At 32.6% G+C, this 23,651-nt stretch overlaps 3 protein-coding genes across 6 annotated transcripts; 1 reads left to right on the plus strand and 2 right to left on the minus strand.

Annotated features, from left to right (window-relative positions):
• Positions 1-51: 51 nt before the first annotated feature.
• On the minus strand, positions 52-5,540 carry LOC137807259 (pathogenesis-related homeodomain protein). 2 transcript variants are annotated; one of them, XM_068607781.2, is made up of 11 exons: positions 5,095-5,540; positions 4,033-4,542; positions 3,358-3,523; positions 3,033-3,156; positions 2,823-2,935; positions 2,220-2,555; positions 1,652-1,885; positions 1,475-1,564; positions 1,251-1,301; positions 605-829; positions 52-375 (listed from the first exon to the last, which is right to left on the minus strand). In XM_068607781.2, exons 2-11 carry the CDS (start codon positions 4,524-4,526, stop codon positions 106-108), a joined length of 2,103 nt encoding a protein of 700 aa, XP_068463882.1. In that variant the 5' UTR covers positions 4,527-4,542; positions 5,095-5,540; the 3' UTR covers positions 52-105. The 2 variants fall into 2 exon arrangements, with proteins under 2 accessions (XP_068463882.1, XP_068463881.1); XM_068607780.2 differs by having other exon boundaries at positions 4,033-4,548.
• A 4,491-nt stretch (positions 5,541-10,031) lies between these two features.
• Positions 10,032-15,819, plus strand: LOC137807256 (putative clathrin assembly protein At5g57200). Its single transcript, XM_068607776.1, has 15 exons — positions 10,032-10,323; positions 10,467-10,536; positions 10,747-10,844; positions 11,220-11,358; positions 11,437-11,564; positions 11,660-11,752; positions 11,882-11,932; positions 13,026-13,091; positions 13,171-13,236; positions 13,365-13,445; positions 13,523-13,594; positions 14,205-14,396; positions 14,479-14,557; positions 14,872-14,984; positions 15,325-15,819. Exons 1-15 carry the CDS (start codon positions 10,234-10,236, stop codon positions 15,694-15,696), a joined length of 1,710 nt encoding a protein of 569 aa, XP_068463877.1. The 5' UTR covers positions 10,032-10,233; the 3' UTR covers positions 15,697-15,819.
• A 1,525-nt stretch (positions 15,820-17,344) lies between these two features.
• Positions 17,345-18,510, minus strand: LOC137807257 (uncharacterized). Of its 3 annotated transcripts, none has more exons than XM_068607778.2 (3): positions 18,155-18,510; positions 17,861-17,967; positions 17,345-17,728 (listed from the first exon to the last, which is right to left on the minus strand). In XM_068607778.2, the coding sequence occupies exons 1-2, from the start codon at positions 18,504-18,506 to the stop codon at positions 17,873-17,875; spliced, it is 447 nt and encodes a 148-aa protein (XP_068463879.1). In that variant the 5' UTR covers positions 18,507-18,510; the 3' UTR covers positions 17,345-17,728; positions 17,861-17,872. The 3 variants fall into 3 exon arrangements, with proteins under 3 accessions (XP_068463879.1, XP_068463878.2, XP_068463880.2); XM_068607777.2 differs by having other exon boundaries at positions 17,345-17,721; positions 18,155-18,500; XM_068607779.2 differs by having other exon boundaries at positions 17,345-17,714; positions 18,155-18,492.
• Positions 18,511-23,651: the final 5,141 nt, after the last annotated feature.

Below are 23,651 nucleotides of genomic sequence, written 5' to 3' on the forward strand. Positions count from 1 at the left end.
GTATCGTGAGGAAGCTAGTATTAATATGGTTAACTTCAAAACAATACAAGGTGACAGAAATTAACTGGTATTCACCTGGTTTGATAAATTTTCCAATCAAAGTTATCATTCAAATTTTTCCCTTAAAACAGCTGTGGGTACATATACAATGGATGGTTCATTAGAATGGGGTTCATCTGAACCCTTTACTCTGAAACTTTGAATTGTTGTTAATTTTTGCTTCATACTAACTAGTTTTTGCTTCAATTTGCATAGTCTTTCAAATTCCAACTCTGCCGTCTGAGAATCTCCTTCAAATGTAAAACTTACCAACCTCTTCTTTTTTTTCTTCAATAGTTTCTTCAAGCTCACATCATCACTGATCTCCATTAAGTCCTGAAGGGGAAAAACAATGAAAACTAGTTAACTGAGGACCATCCCAATCCAAAAGAATTACTAGTGCAAAAAACTATATGATAAAAACTACTAACAGACATAGGGCATTATTTCTTAAGTGATTGTAAGAAAAAAATGCTCTATTTGAAACTGATTTGCCTGGTTTATGGACGTGTTACTACTTCTCAGGCATACAATGCTTTAAAATATGGAACTACTAGAAAAGCACCTTGTTGCCATTTTCTCCTGGAGGTGGAGGAATTTCTGGTGGTCTTTTCTTGCTAGAAAACTTAATTTTCTTTCTGCCACTGACATTTTTAACATCCTTCTCGGAATGACTTGTAATTTTCAAGGTCTTTGATTTCAAAAGATCAGTATTCTCCTGATTTTGTAATCTGGAGTTCTTTGTGGAAGTGATTCTCTTAAGTTGATTTGCTTCTCCTTCTGCTTGATGCTGAATAGAATCCACTCAAATTAGAGTTCATTACAAATTTCAAATACAAATTTCAAAGGACTACAGAATTTGACTGTCTGACAAATCTACAAAAAATGCTAAGATTACTCTCTTAGTCTTCTCATTAAGACAAGAATTTTCATCATATAATTTCCAAGGCCTCTATCTGTTTTTAATCATCAGGCAATGCCTATTATATGATTTTATTATAGTAATCTAAAATTACAAGGCTTGACATTTGTTCAAAAAATTTCACAAGCAAAATAAGTGAAATTTAAACACTACTATAAAGAACTAGATGGTGTATAGAAGGGATGATGACAGTTATAAAAAGAGCTACTGGTGCAAGAAATTTTTATAAGAAAAGGACGACAAAATAAACTTGCATAATTGAACAATGAGATATTAAAGTGTGGCTTACCTTTCTGTTTTTAAGCGCCAAGTAACGTGCATTTTTGAACCATTTGCTGACCTGCATTTTCTATCACAAGTTAGTGACAGAAAGTTTGAACAAATAAAGTGTTTCTAGACATGCAAACAAAATGGAACTAATTGGAGTAACTATGGGGACCTAGGAAGTGTGCTTCGAGAGAAAAACTTCAAAAGCAAATTCGAATGGAAGATAGAAAAGAAGTAAGTCGTCACCTTCTCAGTGTCAAGTCCCAGTTCTTTTGAAAGATCCTCTCTAATAGATCTTGGAGGAAGTTCATTCACAGCAAAAACTTGGCGAAGCTTCTGGCTCATTTCATAAGATGAAGGGTAATAAATTAAAGCACACACAACCCAACAATAAATAAATTGACCAAGTGTTTCTAGTAGTACCTCAACTGAATCACGCGGAATCCTAAAACAATGCCTCTTCATATTTGTGCTAGAAGAATATTTTATTGTCATGTTGTTTTGCTCATTATTGGGGTGCTTATTCTCACTTTCATGCAAAGTCATAAGAGAATCAACAGCATCACACTCCTTTTCCCTTCGCTTTCTTTTGCCAGGACCCCAGTCTTCATCTTCACTCAATTGTTCATATGCAGGAGCTTCCTTCCCAAACATTTCCTGGAAAAATGAACTCAGATGAAACTTCTTTTCCATTATAGGACAGCAAACAAATCAGGGACTCCATTTTTAGTAGTATTTCGACGCATAATGATTATCTGTCTACATCACATCCAAGGGTAAGCAATACATCTATTTGGAATAATACATATCAAAACACTAAAACCTACAGAGGAGTCAGAAATATTTACCAACTTTCATCAAAATAGATGTCGGGATAGTTTACCAATCCCATTTAGTCAGTAACTTGTAACTTCTATACCATCATTGAAGTTGTAGTTTTAAAATTGATAATATTAATTAACTTTTCTAAAGCACAACATCATATACTTACATCATAAAGCTGCTTGTAGTCAACAGCTTTTCGCTGCCTACGCCCACAGGCTTTGTCCTCAGACTCATCTGAATCTATGCTGCTATTGACAAAAAGATATTCATGACTGACACCATCTACTGGAGAATATTCATCATCGGAATAACACAGACTGGTAGAACTGCTTAAATCATCAGATGCACTATCATTAGTTCCTTCCATGTTGATATTGGGACTGTCTTCTTTCCTCTCTGGGTCATAATCATCATCTTCAGAATCATCTGACGGCCATTCTTCTTCAGGATTCAGTAATGCAGTCTCACCATCAGGTATAGCAGCCTCTTCTTTGAATACATCCTTTAATTATGGCAAAGAGGAATTATTAGTTGAAGCAGCAGGAATATATGGATTTGGATTCTTTAAAGTGAGGAGTACTGTTTTAAGAGAACAAAGTCTAACAAACAACAGCGAAAGAGAAAATTGGGGGAGTACATTCTCGTCTGGTATGTATATGTTTTGTTACCCATGCGCTAGTAATTTTATAAAATTCTAAATTGATTATATATGTAGAGAGAGATGAAAACAGAAAAATAAATGGTGTTAAGAGATTATAAGATTAAAAACCTGCCAAGCACTGTGCAAGGAGAAGTGAGTTCCAAGATGAGCATTCATAGCTTCCAGTATTTCCATCTTACATTCACAAAATTTACAAAACCAGTTCTGCCTTCCAGGAGGAACTGCAATATATATTTAAACAAATAATTTATCTAATGAAGTCAAAGCACAGGAAGTTGCAACCTAAAGAACAACTTGTTACCATATAATGGAACTCACCATTTTCAGTGTCTAAAGGAGGGTCCACACATCTTTGGTGAAAAGCACGCTTGCATGTACCATAGCATCGTATAACATCATTATCTGGAGGTTCTTCTCGCACTTTGCACTTAGCACAGAATATCTAGATGTAGAAAAATAGAAGACTGAATATACAGTTTTTAAAATGTGCCTTGTCATTCCATACATGATACAACTTGACTTCAGAAAATGCGTGAGAGATGGCTCTCCATCAGCAAAATAAGAGAAGGTGTGAAGCTGGTTCACAAGTATTAAATGGAAAGAATACAGAAACATTTTAATGCAATGAAGTGTTGATACTCACATGTTCATGACAACCAGATCCATCTGGAGCAATTGCAGAATCTTCAATGCTACTCAATGAACCAAGAGAATCCAACTGGCGAATGGCATCACGAATACCAAGTCTACATTTTAAAATTTGCTTCCTTGCTCTTTGTAGCTCCTTTTCTGGCCTAATCTTTTCTCGACTGTGAAAGGAGTTTCCATCAATGCAAAAAATAGAATAATGATGAGCCCCGCTGCTATTTGTCAAGGGCTAGCGTTGATCAAAATAGCTAATAATTGTTTTCAGGTTAAGATCACACTGCATTGCCGCAAGCTGTTGTCCATGAAAAATGTTTGGAGAGACCAATCCATTCTGGTTTATAATCAACGGTATAGCATAACCATACTAAGTTTTTCATGCAAAACATAAACTCAACTTAAATGGGTACATGAAAATTCCGGCTATCACCAAATTCAATTGAAACTCAATAAACCAGTCACTTATCTATTTATATTTCCCTTGAATAATTTAATCTTCTAAAAATTTCATGCGATTAATTTCAAGTGACATAGAGCATGCACCTCTTATGATAACAGTAACAAAAATCAACTAAGAGGAACTCCTAAATTAATCACTAAAAGGTAAAACATGCATGTTATTCACCCAACCTGTTTAAACAAAAAGAAAGCTATAGGAAAACTTATCCCGTACCTCTGACCTTTCCAACCTTCTCCAGAGTAAGCATCAATAAGGTTCTGCTCTAGCTTCATTTTGATTAAAAGATACCGTGTTCTCCTCTGCAGGCGTGAAGGATCATCAAGATCCAAATTATTCCTTTGTCTTTTCTTCTTTCTCTTTCTCTTCATTTTTTTAAGCTTTACCTCCCCATCAGCATCTTTCCCCTCTTTTCTAGAGCTAAGAGAAGCTTTTTTGCCTTGTAACTTCAAGGATGGCTTCTGTGAAGATTTTTTGTTCTTCAAAGGCAATTTTTGTCCAGTAATCAATTTCTTATCTGAAGAATCCTTACGTGGCCCTTTGATCTTGAGGGAAGAGATAACTCTTTTCCTTGATACATCAGTGCCAACATTTTTTGTATGAGATTTTGATTCCACTTTCACTTTATCCTTCTTCCCTTTCGTACGTGCCTTCAAATGATCAGATTTTTTAGATCCTTTGTCGTTTGACTTCTTCACACTATCCCGCATATTGATGTGTTAAATCCTGAAACTTCAACACAAAACATGAATTTTGTGAAAACAAAGACGAGGATTGTACAGAAATTGCTCTGGGCAATGCATATTAAGTTGCCCTCTATCCATTGATCAAGTATAATTACACAATTACCTTCTTCAACATACAAAAGAAAAATGCCCGAGTAGTAAAAAAAGGAGCACTACAAATGATCAAATTCTAGAAATCAAAGCAGGATGGAACAAAGCCAAACATTATACGAAATGGGCAAAAAACAGCAGAGCATTACACATGGATATGAGTATTTAAAAGAACATTGAATCGTGAATTACTGGACTAGTTCAGCAAAATAAAATAAAAAGTCAAGATACGATGTTTGAGATTTGATTGTTAGAATCACAAATAAGTCATCCTCAGTTATTCAAATCGAGAGAGAAAAAAAAAGCACTCGTGATAAGCAGAAGAACACACGAAATACCCCAAGTACTCAAAACGGCCAATACACCACGAACCAGAAGACCTTGACTTTGAATCCAAATGTCTAACCCCATAAGAGTTTGAGGCAAAAGAAACAAAACCAACCTGTGAGGGAGGAGGAATATAGTGAAAGATCAGAACTTTGAAAGGTCCTGAAAGGGTGTGAACATGGTGACAGTGCAGGAGTTGGAAGGATTGAATGGGTGAAGTTTAATTGAGAGATTGGTTTGAATTTGAAATTGGGTCTCAGATTCCCAATGTTGATTGATGAAACCAGTCGCCCTCAATAGCTACCCAAGCGCCACCAACGGTTAGCTTCTGGTTATGTTGTCATTCCCATTCATTATATGAATCTCTCTGTCTCTCTTTCTCTTTTCTCTCTGTGCAAGTAATTGTGGCAACAAAATAACATTGATATACTCTTCTGAGAAAAAAAATCAGATTCTTAGGTGAATCATAGGCATTGTTGCCTTTTGTGTGTAGCCAATGTTTCTCAACTCGTCAATGCAACATAGGAAGCAAAAGTGTTTGGTTATATGCAATGAGAGAATGAATCTTTTTGTGATCTCCTAATAGATTTTAGTTTAGCAGAAACAAATTACTGATTTAATTTACTGTCAGACTATGTTTGCAACAAATTGGTACATACAATGTCACCAAAATTAAAACTGGGAGTAGGCAATAACAATTTTGATTTTATTTCTTTTTTTTAATAATGTTTTTATTTCATTCTCTCTCTCATTTTTTCAAATATTTTGTTGTTATTCAAGATAAAGATTTTATCATTCTAAATTTCTGTTATGAAATCATTTTTGTGAAGCAAACTTTAGTTAATAAATTGATTTCATTGTTATTTGTGACCAACTTTTTTTTATTTTATATTCTTTTTAAGGCTTTATACTTCTTTATAGGCCAAGTAATCATTGAAAGTTTACTAATATATCTCTTAAAAGCTACTTTAACATAATAAAGAGCATTTAATTTTGTTTTATTCTTAGAAAAACTAATCTAAATATAATAAAATTTTCATCTTTGAAACATTACTGTGTATCTTACAATTTTGACTTTGATTTGGACAAACCATTCTTTATGAATTCTATTTTAATATTTATGAAATAAAATGGTTAGTTCACTACCAAACATTTAGGTAACATTAATTTAACTTAATCAATAATTTTAAGATTATTTATCAACATAATTGTATTAAATATTAAAGAAATTTAAAATTAATATAAAAAATTAAAGAATAAGTTTGAATCTTATTCATCATCTTAATTTTTTTTGAATTGGAAGTAGCATGTATAGACTTATTCATGGTTTGGTTCATTGATGATTTTTTTTATTGAATTCTCTCAAAAGACATTAACAATGAAATAGAACATGTGATCTGTAAAATATTAAATAAAAGTTTATTAAAATACTTTTAGAATGTAAGTTAAAAATAGATAAAAGCATTTACTTAAAATATAATTTATCATATTGAAATAATTTTGATCTATAAAAACCTACAATTATGGATATATTATTCACCACTTTTTTTTTCATTAATAATTAGCTCCCTCAAACTCTCAGTTCCAAGTTCAGCTGACTCATTAATTTATAGTAAGCACATGTATATGATAAATTAATACAAAGGTCAACATGAATATCTATCCTTTTAAATCAATGCAATATTGATTTATATGATCAATATTTTTTAACAACCCATGATTAATCTAACTATTAAAAAAAATGTTAATTTACCTTACAAAAACCTATAGTTAAAATATATTTATACAGAATTTAAATATAAAGATATTAAATTTATCCTACTACAATGTATAACATTATTGATAATTTTGTTTCTCATATGATAAAAAAAAATATTTATTGAGAGAGGTCAATCTCTTTATAGTTTTAGCATATTAGTTATTGACTTTTAATTGAAAGACCAACTCTAACTATCCCGAATGTACTTGCAAATGAATATTAAATTAAACTCAATTTTTTGTTCTTCACTATGCAAATAATCCAACATTCCTAGTAAGTTGGGAAAAAAGGAAAAACAAAAAACAAAAAAAAAAAAATTGTTTTAATCAACAACATGACACTTGGCAAAAATTTAGTTATTCCGCAGCAAGAATAAGGACCACATTTCACATCATAATCTAAATTAAATTTTTCATCAATTTATTCTTTTTAATTCATAATTTAAACTTCTTATTTTAAAATAAAGATATTTAATGTCTCAAAACTTGTGGTTTTAGTGTAACTATTATACTGAGACATTGTTATTATATATTAATGTTTACTTTCATGTAGAACATTTTACCTGATATTGTATTAAAAAAAGATGATAACATTGCTCTAGTAATCTCAGATGTGTTGTTACAAAAATGATACTAATATTAGTTTAATGTGTATTTTACAATTGCATGTCTTCTTTTTTTGCTGTTTTTGCTTAATGTTTGTTATTTCATACAAATCAAAATAAGTTAAGACTGACTTCAGATTTTATTTTTTTTGTAACAGTCAGAATTGTGTATTTTATTTAGATTTTCTTATGCTCTATGGACTTTAAATCTATTGGTCTTTGGTAAAATAATATATCCTAAAAAAATCTTATTCTCTTTGTTATCTTTTTTGAGAGCTACACATTAGATAATTTTTATTTTCTTGACTTCTTATTTTTTTTCCTTTTTTAATATAGTTATTTTAGTTATTCTTAGGAGTTTATTTTATTTTATTTCGCATGAATTTACTCTAAATCCATGTTTTTGTTTCTGTTTTTTTTAGTTTTATGCTGTTTTTCATTATAGTTCATGAATTTTAATAAATAAATAAAAATGGTAAATGCATACAATCATCCTACCATAATATAATTGTATATATATTATCAACCAATATAGTCATTTTTTTCTTGAATAAATTAATTAAAATTATATAATACACACAAATATTCATATAATTATAAAAAAAATATGCAACAATATATTTAAACCATATAAACAAATGCTAAAATTTAAGATCTTATTTTTTAAATATATTTAGCGAAATTTGAGTATTAAACACTAATTTTTCCTAGACCTAATGCATTCTCACCCAAAAGATTTCAGTTACAAAACTTTTTGTGGACAAAAATGATCTAACTATACAAATTCAAACATTTTCTTGGACTCCTAAAACAAGATAACCAACTTGTTAACTATCAAACTCCATTCAAGTTAAGTTTTTTCTTCACACAATAATTCAAACTACTTGACATTACTAAGACAATAAGATAAATAAAATAGAATAACTCTTAATTTCAATTCAAAATCCAATTGTTACTGCACTATTTATCAAATATGTTCACATGCAACCCAAATTTACTATCTCAAGTTTATGATTCCATAATAATCTCACTTAAATTTAGCGTGTATATATATATATATATATATATATATATATATATATATATATATATATATATATATATATATATATATATATATATATATATATATATATATATATATATATAACTTTGAAAGGGATTTTTATCATTTTCAATTTAAGATGAAGTTCTAACTATTAATCATCTCAAATTACTCTTGAAGTCAAAATCTTCATTCCTTAGAAAACATAACATGCATGACCTACAAATTAGGGTAGAAAGTCGAGAACAAAAATCAACAACACCTTCTTCATCATACTTCTTTATCATATTTCAAAATCTTTCTGTTGATTGTTGAATGACCCACAGTCTATGGATTAACTTAAGTCCAAATAAAATCTTTAAAACGTCATTTAATCAATGTTAAGTCATTTTATCTATAAAGCATGACTAAGGTGTAATTGAATCCGCTTTTGAGTCTAACAAACGAGTTCATGACAATAAGAATCTAATTAAAAGGTATAAACAATAGAGAATAGATTGTAAGTTCTCCCCACAATCACTCGGCATAAGCAAAATGATTGATTGGAAAACCACGAGACCTGAAGGTCGAAAAGACCGAAAACAGAAGACAGAGAAGTCACTCTAAAAGAAACCCAGAAGGAACTCGAGCTTATAAAAAAAACATTTTCTTATCGTCTAAATTCTTACATAAAATTCTAATATAAAAAAAAATAACCTTCTAAGAAATTCTCTAAACACAAACATTAGGTACTACACACAATATTACTTCTATACTAACAATGGAATAGAAACTCAAAAGTTTACACCATTCTTTATTATTTATATAATATTAAAAATTAAAATTATTGATCCAACCCTAATTCATTTTGTGTGTGATAAAATGAAACAAAAACAAAATTGAGGAGTTTGAACATTCTATTCAGTCCACCTAAAATGATGAATTAAACGGGTTAACCGATTTGGTGAAACTAATTCTACAGCTCACATTTTAAATATATTACCCAACTTTAATACAAAAGAAATTGAAAGTGTAGCTCTCTCAGCACACTATTTATTTACAAATCACTGTTAACAATTTTGGTAATAAAAATTAAAATAACTAATTTTTTTTCTACAACATACCTGCTTTCTTGGTAAGTCAAGTATTGAATAAATTTTATTTTTATAAAAGTTAAATATATTTGTTGTGCTTATATTATAATACGAAATTATTTTTTTATTGGTTTAAACTTTAATCTATCAAATATTTTTAATTTGTAGTAGAATAATTGAAAATGGTTAGAATGAGTCCTTCACGTATAGAATAATTGATTTCAATATTTTAATGTTATAAGTACCTGAATAAAGTTTGAATTCGTATTATAATAAAGAATAAAAACATATTTAAACTTTTTTATAAAACATTAAATACATAACTTTTTATTAATTTTTTTTTTTTTAAGATAGTAAGAAAGTTAAGAGGATCCATAAAAGGTTACTCGAGAAATTAAACTCTATATGCAATAGGAATAAAAAAAATGAGACCCCGAAGGCATAGTTGGATCCCACCTGTAAATATTCAAAAGACTAAACATTTTGTTTTTTATTTTTATTTTTTTATGCTTAAAGCAAAACGGAACCCTGCTTTTTCTGTTTTATTGAAAATGAATACTATTCACAAACTGTGGTCAAATATTTCCATAAATCAGTTAAGTTTCTGAAGAGCCGAAACTACCAAAATACCCTTTGGTCGTTGGTTCCTTCTTTTTGTCTTTGGAAGTTGGAACACATGACACAGTGAGAAAGAAGAAGAAGAAGAAGAAGGAGGAGGGAAATCGTGGCTCCTCTTCTTCCTTCTCTTTCCATCAAATTCTATTCTTTGATGAATGGGAACGTTCCGGAGCTTAAGAAAGGCCTACGGTGCTCTCAAAGACTCTACCAAGGTTGGCCTAGCCAAGGTCAATAGCGAATACAAGGTTCATTTTTTCATATCTCTTTCTAACTTTTCATCAATCAATTTTCATTCTTTTCTACATTTTTCTGCCGATTAATCCTCTATCTCAATTGATTTCATTTCTCAGCTTTTCTCTATCTTGATCTTGTTATTTTTTTATGTAAGGATTTGGATATTGCTATTGTGAAGGCTACCAGTCACGTAGAATATCCTCCAAAAGAACGTCATGTTAGAAGTGAGTTCTCAGATTTTGTTGAAAATGAAAATTATGCCTTTTTTTTTTTCTATTTTCATCGTGAGATTAGTGTCATCGGGGTTTGAATCATTATTTTTCAATGCATTATGTTTGGTTTAATTCCATAGATCTTGTTTCTTGCATTGAAAGAAATTAGAAATGAGATCGTTACCGTAATGCCAGAATGTGAAATTTATCTCTTCTTTGCAGAGATATTCTATGCAACTTCAGCACACCAACCACGGGCAGATGTGGCTTACTGCATACACACACTTGCTAGGAGGCTTGCAAAGACCCGGAATTGGATTGTAAGTCCTCTCTGTAACTGTCTGAATGCATCAACAGCTAAGACTGTGTTTGGATAAAATTTGAAAACGTGGTTTCGATCATTTCAATTTACGTTTCAGATTTTCATGACATAAAATGGAGAAGGAAGGATTCGAACGGTGCATTTAAAATAAAAGTACTTAGCATCAGAACATATAATAAACAATCAGTGCTCATTTTGTTTTTCTTGTACGTATATGGTAAAATGATGTGTTTTAACTGTGTTGATAAAGATGTTGTTATGCTTGATTTCTGCAAACTGTGTTGATAAAGAATGTTGTTATGGTCGATGACGACAATTTTTGCAAACTTTGTTGACGTTGCTTTTAACTGAATAAGGACATGTTACATGACAGGTTGCAGTAAAGACATTGATTGTTATTCATAGAATACTGAGAGAGGGTGATCCTACTTTCAAAGAAGACCTCATAAACTATGCGCGCAGGGGACGTTTTCTTCAAATATCCAATTTCAAAGATGACTCGAGTCCTCAAGGTAGATAGATCAGTGAGACCCTCTTGTTATCTGAATTTTCTTTCATTTTATGCTTATTAACTATATTTCTCAATACAGCTTGGGACTGTTCTGCATGGGTTCGAACCTATGCACTATTCTTAGAAGAAAGGCTTGAATGTTTTAGAATCCTTAAATATGACATCGAGTCTGAGCGTTTAACAAAACCATCACCGGTTATAACCAAGGTGGTTCTTTGCCTTTCAATTTTATTCACACATTAATTGTTCCATGCGGCTTTCATTACTACATTTAGAAAATTAGTAACTTTTAGCTTTGACAGGGACACAGCAGAACACGGTCGTTGACTAGTGAAGGGCTATTGGAGCAGCTGCCTGCGCTGCAGCAACTTCTATACCGCTTAGTTGGTTGTCAGGTAAGAATTTGTGCAGAAAACTTTGATTTGGTATCTTCATGCTCTGAATGTATCTCTTGCCATTGAAATGATTGCATTTTATTTCCCTCAGATAGATAATAACATTTAATTTTCTTTAATATCCTGCAGCCTGAAGGTTTGGCTCTCAGCAATTATCTAATACAGTATGCACTGGCATTGGTATGCTTGTTTAATTTTCGTACTTTTCACACAATAGCCCTTTTAAGCATTATGTAATAATATGTCTTGTATCAATTGTATAACTGAATAAAATTAGTCCAACATGTTATAGTGCAAAATTGTATGTAAAATGATCACATGAGGTTGGTCTAACTAAAAAAACTAGTTCACTGAATGTAGTGAACTAAAATTTGAATCTCTTTTTGAAACAAATATTTACATTTAATGTCATACAGTATTTCAAATAAATTTAGCTCCTAAAGAGAAAACAAATAAAATATCCTTGCAAATGATATTTTGCAAACCAAAGAGATTTTGGATTTTAGAATTACGTCCATATAATATTTGATAATGATACCAATAACCTTCAATAGCACTCAATTAACCAATGACTTCCGCACTCAAGTTAGAAGAATATATCTTCATTATAAGCTTCATACATAGGATCATAAATTTTTAAGTTAGGTTAATAAGATCTTACTTAGATCATAAAAATAAACAAATATTTTTTACTTAGAAACATATATTTCTACTAACAACTAAATAAAATATTAATTAGAGTTTGAGTCTCATAGCATGGTTACATTGAAATAAAAGTTGCAAAAAGGTAGTGTGATGTAAGAGAGTGAAATGCATAAAAATAAAATTAAAATCTCATAGAATAATGATCGTTATAATAAAGATGAGCTTAGGTGTTAGACACCGGAACGGCTGCTATACTCATGGATTGATTTCATACAAGACAAAAGTGTTTATGCCTGATTCATCCTTATGTTCTGTCTCACTTTCATAAAAAAAATTACTTTTTTAAAATAAGCTCTCATTTCAGAGACAGAAGTGAGACTTTTCAATTCGTAAACAATCAAGGTTAATATTATTATGACAAATAATGGATTGTTAAAATCTACTTTTAATTTTTCTTTTGTTAACGGTTGGCACTTTTTTTTTCCCGAAGTTAAGCAATTCATTTCAGAGGAATCCAATCCTAACACACAAAAAGGAAACATTTTAAATTTCTTCGCTTCTAGAAATCCATTCACTGAGAGGACTTGTTGTCTAACTTTACTTTTCCGCTTCTGAAAACATCTTTCAGGTATTGAAAGAGAGCTTCAAAATATATTGTGCCCTGAATGATGGAATTATAAATCTTGTGGATGTGGTAACGTCTACTTCAGTTTAACATGTTATTTCAGTTTAACTCGTAAATTTTAAACTGTACTAACAAATGAAAGTTTCAGTTCTTTGATATGCCAAGATATGATGCAATCAAGGCGTTACATATTTATAAAAGAGCTAGCCAACAGGTTTACAATAGTGTTTTCCTTTCCTTCAGATCCATTCCTTTTGTTGTTCAATTTGAACTGTTTCTTGTTCTCAATGTGGTTTCTGATGGGTCATACGTGTTGAATTGATGATCATTCTAACTGTGCAGGCTGATAATCTTGCTGAATTCTATGAATACTGCAAGAGATTGGACCTTGCTAGGAATTTTCAATTTCCAATCTTGAGACAGGTTCTTGCTCATTAATAACAATATTTATTTTGATATCGTATACAGTTTCTCACTGCGATCTTTCCCCTAATAAACAGCCACCTGGTTCTTTTCTTGCCACGATGGAAGAATACGTTAGAGAAGCACCCTTGAATGCATCTAATAGACTGGTAAGAAAAAGTGGTATCCTAATTTATTCGAGAAAGCCCGTGCCTTATATGCGCTTTTTGTATGAACTTCCACGAACCAATATGCTTGACTTTCTAAACTAATAAAGGAGTTATTACATGCGATATGGCAAATGAAGTTTAAGCCATTTCGTCAGAGAGTGGAGGACCATAATGACTTTTAGAACGACCCAAAGAACTTTTACTTTCTTATGTGTAGAGTGTAGAATAAAATGTAGAGTCAATTACTCTAAAACAACTTAGCAATTGATAGAATAGCTTTAAGACTCGTTGTATGTTCTGCATTGGGTTCTGGAGTCAATTTTCCCACACCGATTGATATGGAGAAGTGGAGATTGACCACGATAACTTCATTTCATTATTAAATATCACTCAACAACTTTGCATCTATGTTCTGGTTCTAGTTATGGCATATTTCGATTAAAGTTTCTGCATTTATTGTTAATGGTATCCGGGAGAAACCACTCTAATGGGCAAAAGGGCTATTTGTTTTCTTAAAAGTGGTCCAATGTCAATTGTTCTTAAAACATCCGTGTACGCCCACAACGTATTCGCATGTTATGGTTCGTTAATAAATGTCATGCAACATCAGGAATATCACGAAAATGATCAATCACCTAAAAAGGAAGCAGAACCCAAAGAACCCGAAGAGGCTCAAGCAAATGAAAAACCAGATGAAGAAGACAAAGAGGAAGAACTGGTCGATAAAGATGAAGCAGAGCCCCAGAAGGAGGAAGTGGAACTTCCTCCTTTGATATCAACTGATTCTACTGATGATTTGCTGGTGTGTTTTTGTTTATGTGAATCGTATAAATGTTTGAGGTGTTGGTTTGACGGAATATATAACATATCTGTCACCTTTGCAGGGTCTAAACGAAATAAATCCAAAAGCCCAGGAACTAGAAGAAAGCAATGCTTTGGCGCTAGCAATTGTTCCACCCGGAGGTAAGAGTGGTTGATAATTAACGACGTTAACTCTATACTGCATGCATAATTGGAGAAATGAGAGATGAAAGACTTCTCTTTTGTTTTATTCCACAAAGCTAATTGGAGAAATGGGAGATGATTTCATCTAAAACCATAGGGGATACCTGTGCCATTGCCATTCCTTGCTCACGTAGTCAGTCTGATAAATCATTACCAGGCCTGGATCAAAACAAACTTGTATTAATAAAAAAAACCTCAATCGTGTCCATCAGTTAGCTAACCATCCTTGTTGTATGATCGATTCAATTCTAAGACTCTGCGATTTTATGTAGGAAATAACTCAAGCAATCTTGCTTTGGCTAACATAAATGGAACTTCTGGTTGGGAACTTGCACTGGTTACAACACCAAGTACCCATACAAGCCAAGCGCCAGTTCGCAAAATGGTCAGTTTTTACCTGCTTGTCATACTTAGTAGCTCATATGTACATAAGAGACATACCAATCAATATGAACATGTTACGGGCACACACTACAACGAATGCGGCCCAAAACTATTATTGTGACATTCATCTCACAGATGTTGGCTATAGGTACAATTTCACACACGCCAATAACAGCAGAGGTCTGCTTGAAATGGCCAATACATGTATACACCCCATTCAATGTCATATTAAGAATAATTTGTAGTGTTTTCCATCTACCGCTAAATGAGGCTATGGTTTGTCCTTTGAATCTAAAAGCTAACAACACTATTGTTCTTTTCTCCCTTGTTTGTTGAGTCAGGCTGGTGGGTTTGACAATCTATTACTAGACAGTTTGTATGAAGATGAAAATGCTAGGAGACAACTTCAACTCCGAAATGCGGGCTATGGATATGGGGATATGGATACACATAATCCATTCAATCATCATAATCAGCAAGATCCATTTGCAATGTCCAACAACATACCACCTCCAGCCAATGTGCAAATGGCATTCATGCCTCAGCAACAGCAACAACATAACATGATGATGGTCCCTTACCAGTACCCACAGACTCAATACCATCAACAAATGCCAGTCATGGGTTCTTCTAATCCATTTGATGATCCCTTACCCGTGCCCACCTATGCTTATAATTCCATGAATCATCAGGGAAACTACCATTTAATGTAGAGTCCAGCTTCTCTTCTACTTAATCCTCCTTTTTTCCCTCAATCCCTTGCCCAAAAAGGATGTATTCTTTGTTAAGTAGAAAACACTAACTTTCTTAATGAAAATTGCATTCATCGTTGGTCATTGTATGTGACATATATTTTTATCTGTAACTATCAATGATTCATTTTCCGTAAGCCATTCTAGGGTACACCCTTTCAAGTTGAATCAAAAGGTGCGTTTGAAAATTAAAGTTGCCCGAGCGATAGTCCAAAGTTTGGAACTGGGTAATCTAGACAGAAAACACGCCTCATTGATTATTATTCCAACTGAGAAACCAAGACAGTAAACACATCTAATTGACTACTATTATTCCAAGTTTAATGATTCATTTATCTTTCTTATCAGAACAATCTGGAAAACTGAAGTCAACGTGACTGTACTGTACTTGCAGTTCTAGCCCATTCGGAGAACTTAAAAATCAGGGTCACAGATGCTCTAGGGAGAATTAATCCCACACAAAGGATATAACCCGTAATATAACCCCAAAAAAATTCTTCTACTACTAGCAATATACCTTTACCACGTATGCCCGGTGTCAGGTTTTAAGGTTTACTGTGTTTACTGTGCCCCTTGAAAATGTCAACTAACTGAACAAATACAAATGACATTGACATGAATTGTGAATTTGTGCAGAACCAGAACTGGTTTTCACTTGGAAATTCATGTCCCGCAAACCAAACTAAAGAAATAACAAGTGATCAAGATAATAAGAGTAGATTAAAAAGTAAAATCGAACTGAAGAATTAGAAAGTTAAACTTATACAATTTTTTTACCTCTCAGCAAGCATGTTCTAAAATTCAACATTAATAATTTAGGATCCTGCACGGATGTATGCCTTTGAATATTTGAAGTTGAGTTTTTAGTTTAGAATTCACACTAGACTCTTTCCACAATATCAAATGGCTCTCGAGTCAAATACAAGAACGGTTAACCAAGATCTATCAGTTACATTTAAAATCTCTTCTGAATGTAATTCGAACATCTTAAGACTCATCGTGGTGAGTTCATGCCAAAATTAAAGTTGCATGTATCTCTTCTCAATTAGAATAATGTTCTTTGCTCATCAAACTTTATGACAGAGAGAGAATGAGAGAAGAGAGAAGTATGGAATGTGATTATGAATGATGGTGGAGAGAAATAAAGAGAAAAATATTGTATAAATTGTTGGATCAATATCCCAACTTTTTCAATTATAACACCACGAGAGCATCCAAATCCTAAATCATATTAGAGGATTTGACAAAGTTACCAGCAAGGCTGGCAACACTAAACAAATTTATAAGTCCTACCGATCCTTCCCAAGTCTTCTAAGACATTTTTTAATCTTCAAAATTCTAGCACTCTTTTTGGTATAATTTGAATTGAATAGATCTATGAATAATCTCTCTCTTTTCTTGACATAAACATAAATCAACCCTTTTCACGTACAATAGCGACAAAATGCAAGTCAGCTTCTATGATGGAATGCTCTTCAGCCTTTCAATGGGAAATCAACGCTTTAATTATAGAACTCAATAGAAACTAGGCAATTCTATAATAGTAATCAAGCAACTAGAGCAACAGTGCTAAACTTTTACCCCTTTATAAAAGTCTACTGCAGTTATATATACATGAATAAACATATTCATTGAATTGAGAAGGTGTTTGAATCATTCAGAGGAATGCTTAAAGAAGCTTTTGCTTTATTAGTTACACAAATACATACATCATCCAATGTAAAAGGTTCAACATGACACCATTGAAAAAATTCTACACAAACTGGTTACTTTAAGTGCTTGGTCAGGACCCAAACTATATACAAAAAAAAGAGACCAAAAAACGTGAGAAGAGTTAATCCCAAAGCAACCAGTAGAACTTCACCTGTGCAGGAATTTCCATTTACATGCACTGTCTTCTATGCAAGCAAGCTCCATGATCTTCAAACAGCTTAGTTTTTTTGCACCCAATCCTCTCTCATCGAGCTAAGGGTGCAACCCTGAAAACTATTCACTATTTGGTCTCAGCGAGATCTCAAACAAGTCCAATCCAAAGACAATTCTGTTGCATAACTGCATTTGAAACTGTGTAGCAACACTTGAATCATTGAAAGCGGACACAAACCCATGCAGTACTATTACTTACTTGCCATCATGATCATCCTTCCTCGTCTTCAGAGAGCGCCAGGTTTTCAGTGTGTTCCATAACCTTGAGTTGCACAGTAAGTTCCATCCCTCGTGGGGTGGCAATAGCTGTTGAGAGAGAAAAACAAGAGAGCATAGGATGAATTACAATCAATCCAATTAATCATAATATCCACAGTCACTATATTTACAAGATTCTAATAATAGCATTCCCAAAAACTTCATCTAGCATTGAAGGAATAAAGAGTAATAGGGTTGGTTGAGATGAAGAGTGAGTGAGTGGAAAAAAGAGAACCTTGCATTAAGAAGGGTTGAGCGGGGATGGAGAATTTGTGGAAAAAAGGGGAGGTAGGAGGTGGGACCCAGAAGGAGTAACCGGGGAGAAAGGGAAGCCAATCGGGTGTGGCCTTCATGATCATAACACGGTGGGCATGGTCTTCCAGCAACTTCACCCCTTCCATCTCCCCCCACTTCGATTTCATGGCTTCCGAAGATCGGTGGCGGTGGCACACAATCAGGACCTTCGGGGATTGGGAATGACGAAGCAGCGTCTTGGACTTGGAGATGAACCTGGCCATCATATCAATTCCTTCCAATGGAACAAAACCAGATGCACTTCTCCTTTTCAACACACCAAACAATACCATTATATTAATTCTTTTTTCTCTCTAAATCTCATCGATTTTAATTATTTTAATTCATAAATTTTATTATATTTAAAGTTATTCAAGTAAGCTGTATTATTACAGTAATCAATCATATAATTAAATATTATTTTCTATACGATAATTTTTATGCAAGTTCGTTTTTAGTATAATAAAAAAATGTGAAGCTTCGTACAATAGTTATAGAGTTGATAAGTTTAGTTAAGATTTCCACTGATGTATTTTAAGATTGCTGTACACTCGAGAAAACCTTGATGTGGACAAGTTGAGTGATGTGGCAATGTTGCCATGAATAGTTTTGGTAAAATTAACATATTAGAAGAAATGAACATTGGGGTTAGGATTTTTGAATGTGTGAGTGATTGGGGTTAGGATTTTTTAATTGCAACCAGTGAGTTTGGATAATTGGGGTTATAGTTTAACATTAGTGAAGTGTGATTTTGTGCAGTGTTAGTGTTTGGTGGTTTGAGATGCAGCGATTATGTGAAGTGTCATTTGGTGCAGCGATTGTGTGAAGTGCGATTTGGTGCAGTTTTGTGTTTGTTCCTTTATAAGGTTATAACTTTTTCATTTACACTGTGTTGGTTCAATAATTATGAGGTCTTTAAATGTTGTTTAATTGTTTGCTTTATTTTATATGTTCTATGTTCTGTATTTGATTACTTTAAAGGGACATTTACAAAGTATTTTATGATGTAGGGTCTCATCATGTTAAAAAAAATTGTGTGTGGTCCAACATTTGTTTTCTAACATAGTTAAATGAATGATTGGTTTGTAATTTTTTTGGTATATGTGACCATATGTATATTTTACAGGGATACCTTTTATAAACTCCATATTTGTCTCAAGTTTTTTTTAACCTTATGGTCCACCATAATGGAAGATTTTTTGATGGTGATAGAGTGAGATATATTGGTGGTGATACATCAACATGATCATGTGACTGTGATAGATGAAGTTACTTTGAAATAGTTAACATTGTAAAGGAGATGGGTTTTTTAACAGTACAAGAGGTGTGGTATTCATGTGGAGGTTGTGAAGTGTTGGAGAATAGATTGCAACTTCTGGTTGATGATGCTGATGCAATAGATATGTTGAAAGTTGCAAATACATTTTTTGAAGTTCACTTATTTTTTGTACACTTTGTATCATAGGCAGGTTTGAGTGTCGGGTTTAGGGTAAGTATGATGTTGGTGATGCTAATGGTGTGGAACCTGATGGTGATGTTGATGTTGGTGAGGAAGGTGATGTTGAGGATGATGGTGGTGAGGATATTGGTGAGGATGATGGTGATGAGGATATTGGTGAGCATGATGGTGTGGAACCTGATGTTGAGGCTATTGGTAGTGAGGAAGGTGGTGGTGGTGGTAAGGGTATTGGTGTGACTGTTCATGATGAGAAGGAATGTGATGATGATGGTGGAAATGATGATACTGAGCATGTGTCAGAAGATTCTTCCTTCCAACAACGAATCCACAAAACCGAACTCCACTACAACCTCCAACACACACCTTAGGATCGAACCACCTCCAGAAACGACCCTATTATCCGTTGATAGACCACCCTCCAAAAAACGTTAATGAATGAGAGAAACCCCAAACTTTACTAATCTCTATCAAACCCCTCCACTTGCCACTTCACACAACATCCAATCTTATTTGTCTTTTAATTCACAATCTACATCAGCAATTATCTCAGCCACATAAACACCACTTGACATCGTTGGAAGTGAGTTAACAAAAAAGACCAATTTGGGTACTTCTTAAAAAACAAGGGGACCAAATTGATTTTCTTAAAAACCATTGTATTAAGTTGAATATTGACCCTAAATGTAGGGATCGATAAGTAATTATACCTTTAAAGAAATAAAAATGTTAAGGAATTTTTTGTGCTAACTTTATAATGACACACAAGGTTAGAATGAAAGGAAAAGGTGTGAAATTTTAGAACAACAAACTTGGTTGTAGGAAATGACATCATATGGCATTAGGAAGCATGGTCATTGGAAGAAATTTTTTTAAAGAGATAAATAACTAATTTAAATTTGTTTTTTGTTATTTTTTCTTTGTTTATGGAGGTTGGTTAATCATTTTTATGTATCCTATTTGTTATAGTCAAGAATGATGAATCTCAACTAGAGCATTCAATTTAATCAGAAATACAAGATTTCTAGCCGAGTTTTAGTTATGTCTTTTTTCGATCATACACGTCTCTTTTGTGTTGTTCAGCCTCTTTTGTATCCAGTCATGTTTATCGTCTTTCTTCAATTTAATTCTCGGTTCAAGGTCAATTTTCGGTATTTAAGCTATTATAATTATATGAGGAGAAAATAATATGATTGTTATATTGAATGTTTATTATCAGTTAAAATTATGTCTAGATCGGCTTTAATCATATCCGCAAGAGTCTAAAACTGATAGAACCTGACTCATGACACCACAAGCCCAACAACCATAGGTCGGGACCTTAAAGACTAACTAATTGGATCTGACCCATGACACTACAAGTTCCCTAACCTTAAGCCAAGATCTTATAGACTAACTAATCGGACCCAACTGACACTACGCTACTACTATTATTGGGTTAAAGGTGTTTTTGGATATTAAAAAAATTATACAGATAGGTAGTTTGGACTTTAATAGCATTTGTGTAGAATTAGTCAGATACACGATAAGAATAGGTTTCTCTTACTCTCAAAAGTTACTCTGATACAATAACTTTTTATATTACAAGCTATCTTTTAGTATGTGTTGTTTTAAGGATTTTAAATAATCATGATAAATTAATTACTAATTTATTAGTTTAACTATATTTTATAGTTATAGTAGTTCTTTTATAGAAGTAATTCAAATATAGTTATAGTAGTTGTTTTATAGAGGTAATTCATTATAAGATACTTTTATTAAAGAATCTCAATTGATATTTAAAATTTTAAAAGTTGATCAAACTATGATAAAGAAGAATGATATTTTTGTCTAAGTAATTAGGCTTGTTAAGTATCTCGACTAGTGAGTTTAGGCTTTCGCAAAAAGAAGATGATGCTAACATTGAATATGAGTTTAAAGAGTTCACAAATATGTACAAGTTTTGAAATTAGTTGATCATGCAATTTAAAAATAAAATAAATATTCATATTTATGCAGAACATTTGTCAATCAATGTTCTAACTTATCTAATGCAAACTTGGTCACTACAAAGTAATAACCTTTTTCTAATATTGTCTACATTACCAAAGTAACATAATATAATAATATTATTTCACATTATTTTATTTTTAAAAATAAAATAAAAATTAGACGTGCTTATGTCCATCTATAACAAATAAATGAACATTTAAACACACCCTCAATAATTAAATTTAACGAACTTTATATGAAAATTGATACTTTTGTATTAGTATACTAAAAATAAAATTGCATGATTCTTGTCATACTAAAAATGTATTTGTATCATAATAATATATTTAGTAATTGAAAATGATTTTTCAACAACTCATTAACCTTGTGTCAGAATACAATTCGTTTATGTGGCAGGAACAATTTTGTAAAATGAGCAAAACATTATGGAATAAAATCTATCACCAGTAAGTCAAAACACACAAAATGTTCAAAACAAGTCTCCAAAATTGTAAAGCAGAAAACACTAAACAACAAAATCTAAACCAATACAAACTTCAAAACTCAAAAACCACAATAGTAAACAAATAAACGAAAAAACAGTACACTGAACACTAAAAAACCAAAATCAAACAAAAACCATATACCAAAACAATCAAACAAATAAACCCAATCAAGTGGAAAGAAAAAAAAACTCAAGACCCAAGCGAAATCGCAATTGCACTCCCAATCCAAAACACAAATCCCCTCAAAATCACAATGCACCTATGCTCTACTGCCTTCTCCCTTCAAAAATTGCCCAATCGAAAACTTAAATCCCTCCAAATCCCTCTACAAAACGCAAGTGACACCTATGCTTTCTTCGCAAAACACCCAAAAAATCGTACATATGCTTTCGCTTCCTTCACAAACACCCAATCCTAAACCCTCAAAATTACAATGCTCCTTCATTCGCGAAACCTAGCCTTTCAAACGCTCAATTTTTTAAATTTGTCACCTAAGCAAGTGGGACCCACAATCTAATATTTTATTATTTCACCAGCCAACTCACTCAGTTGTATTCTAGCGCAATGACATTTTAGTTGTCAAATAATCGTTACTCATAATCGAAAATGATTTTACGACAATCCATTACCTCTTGCGTCATAATACAACTCGCTTACATGCTAGTGGTGTTTTTGTAAAATGAGTAAGGCCTGATGGATCAAAATCTATCACCAATAAGTGAGAACACACAAAAAGTACAAAACTAGTCTCCCAAAATCGCAAAGCAGAAAACACTCAACAACAAAATCCAAACCAATTCAAACTTCAAAAATCAAAAAGCAATTTAGGAAACAAATGAAATAACAGTACACTAAACACTAAAAACACAAATCAAACCAAAACCATATACCAAAACAATCAAAATTATAAACCCCAATCTAACGGAAAAAAAACTCAAGATCCCAGCAAAATGGCAATCGCAATCCCAATCCAACACACAAATCCCCTCAAAATCGCAACGCACCTCTGCTCCGCTTCCTTCTCCCTTAAAAAACTGTCCAATTGAAAACCTAAACCCCTCCAAATCGCTCTCTGCAAAAACGCAAGCGACACCTCTTCTTCCTTCACAAAACACCAAAAAACCACACCCATAATTTTGCTTCCTTCACAAACACCCAATCCTGAACCCTCAAAATCATAATGCTTCATCCTTCGCGAAACCTAGCCTTTCAAACGCTCAACTTTTTAAATTCGCCCAATCTAATTCTTTATTATTTCACCAGCCAACTCAGCTAGTTGTATTCTGACACAATAACATTTTAGTTGTCAAATAATCGGTACTCGTAATCGAAAATGATATTTCGACAACCCATTGTCCCTTGCACCAGAATACAATTGGCTTACGTGGTCGGGTTGCTTACATGGTAGGGGCATTTTTGTAAAATGAGCAAGGAATTATGGAATAAAATCTATCATTAGTAAGTCAGAACACACACAAAAAGTTCAAAACCAGTCCCCTAAAATA

The sequence above is a fragment of the Phaseolus vulgaris genome, chromosome 3 (assembly GCF_051622355.1).
Source record: "Phaseolus vulgaris cultivar YP4 chromosome 3, ASM5162235v1, whole genome shotgun sequence".
Taxonomy (NCBI): Eukaryota; Viridiplantae; Streptophyta; class Magnoliopsida; order Fabales; family Fabaceae; genus Phaseolus; species Phaseolus vulgaris.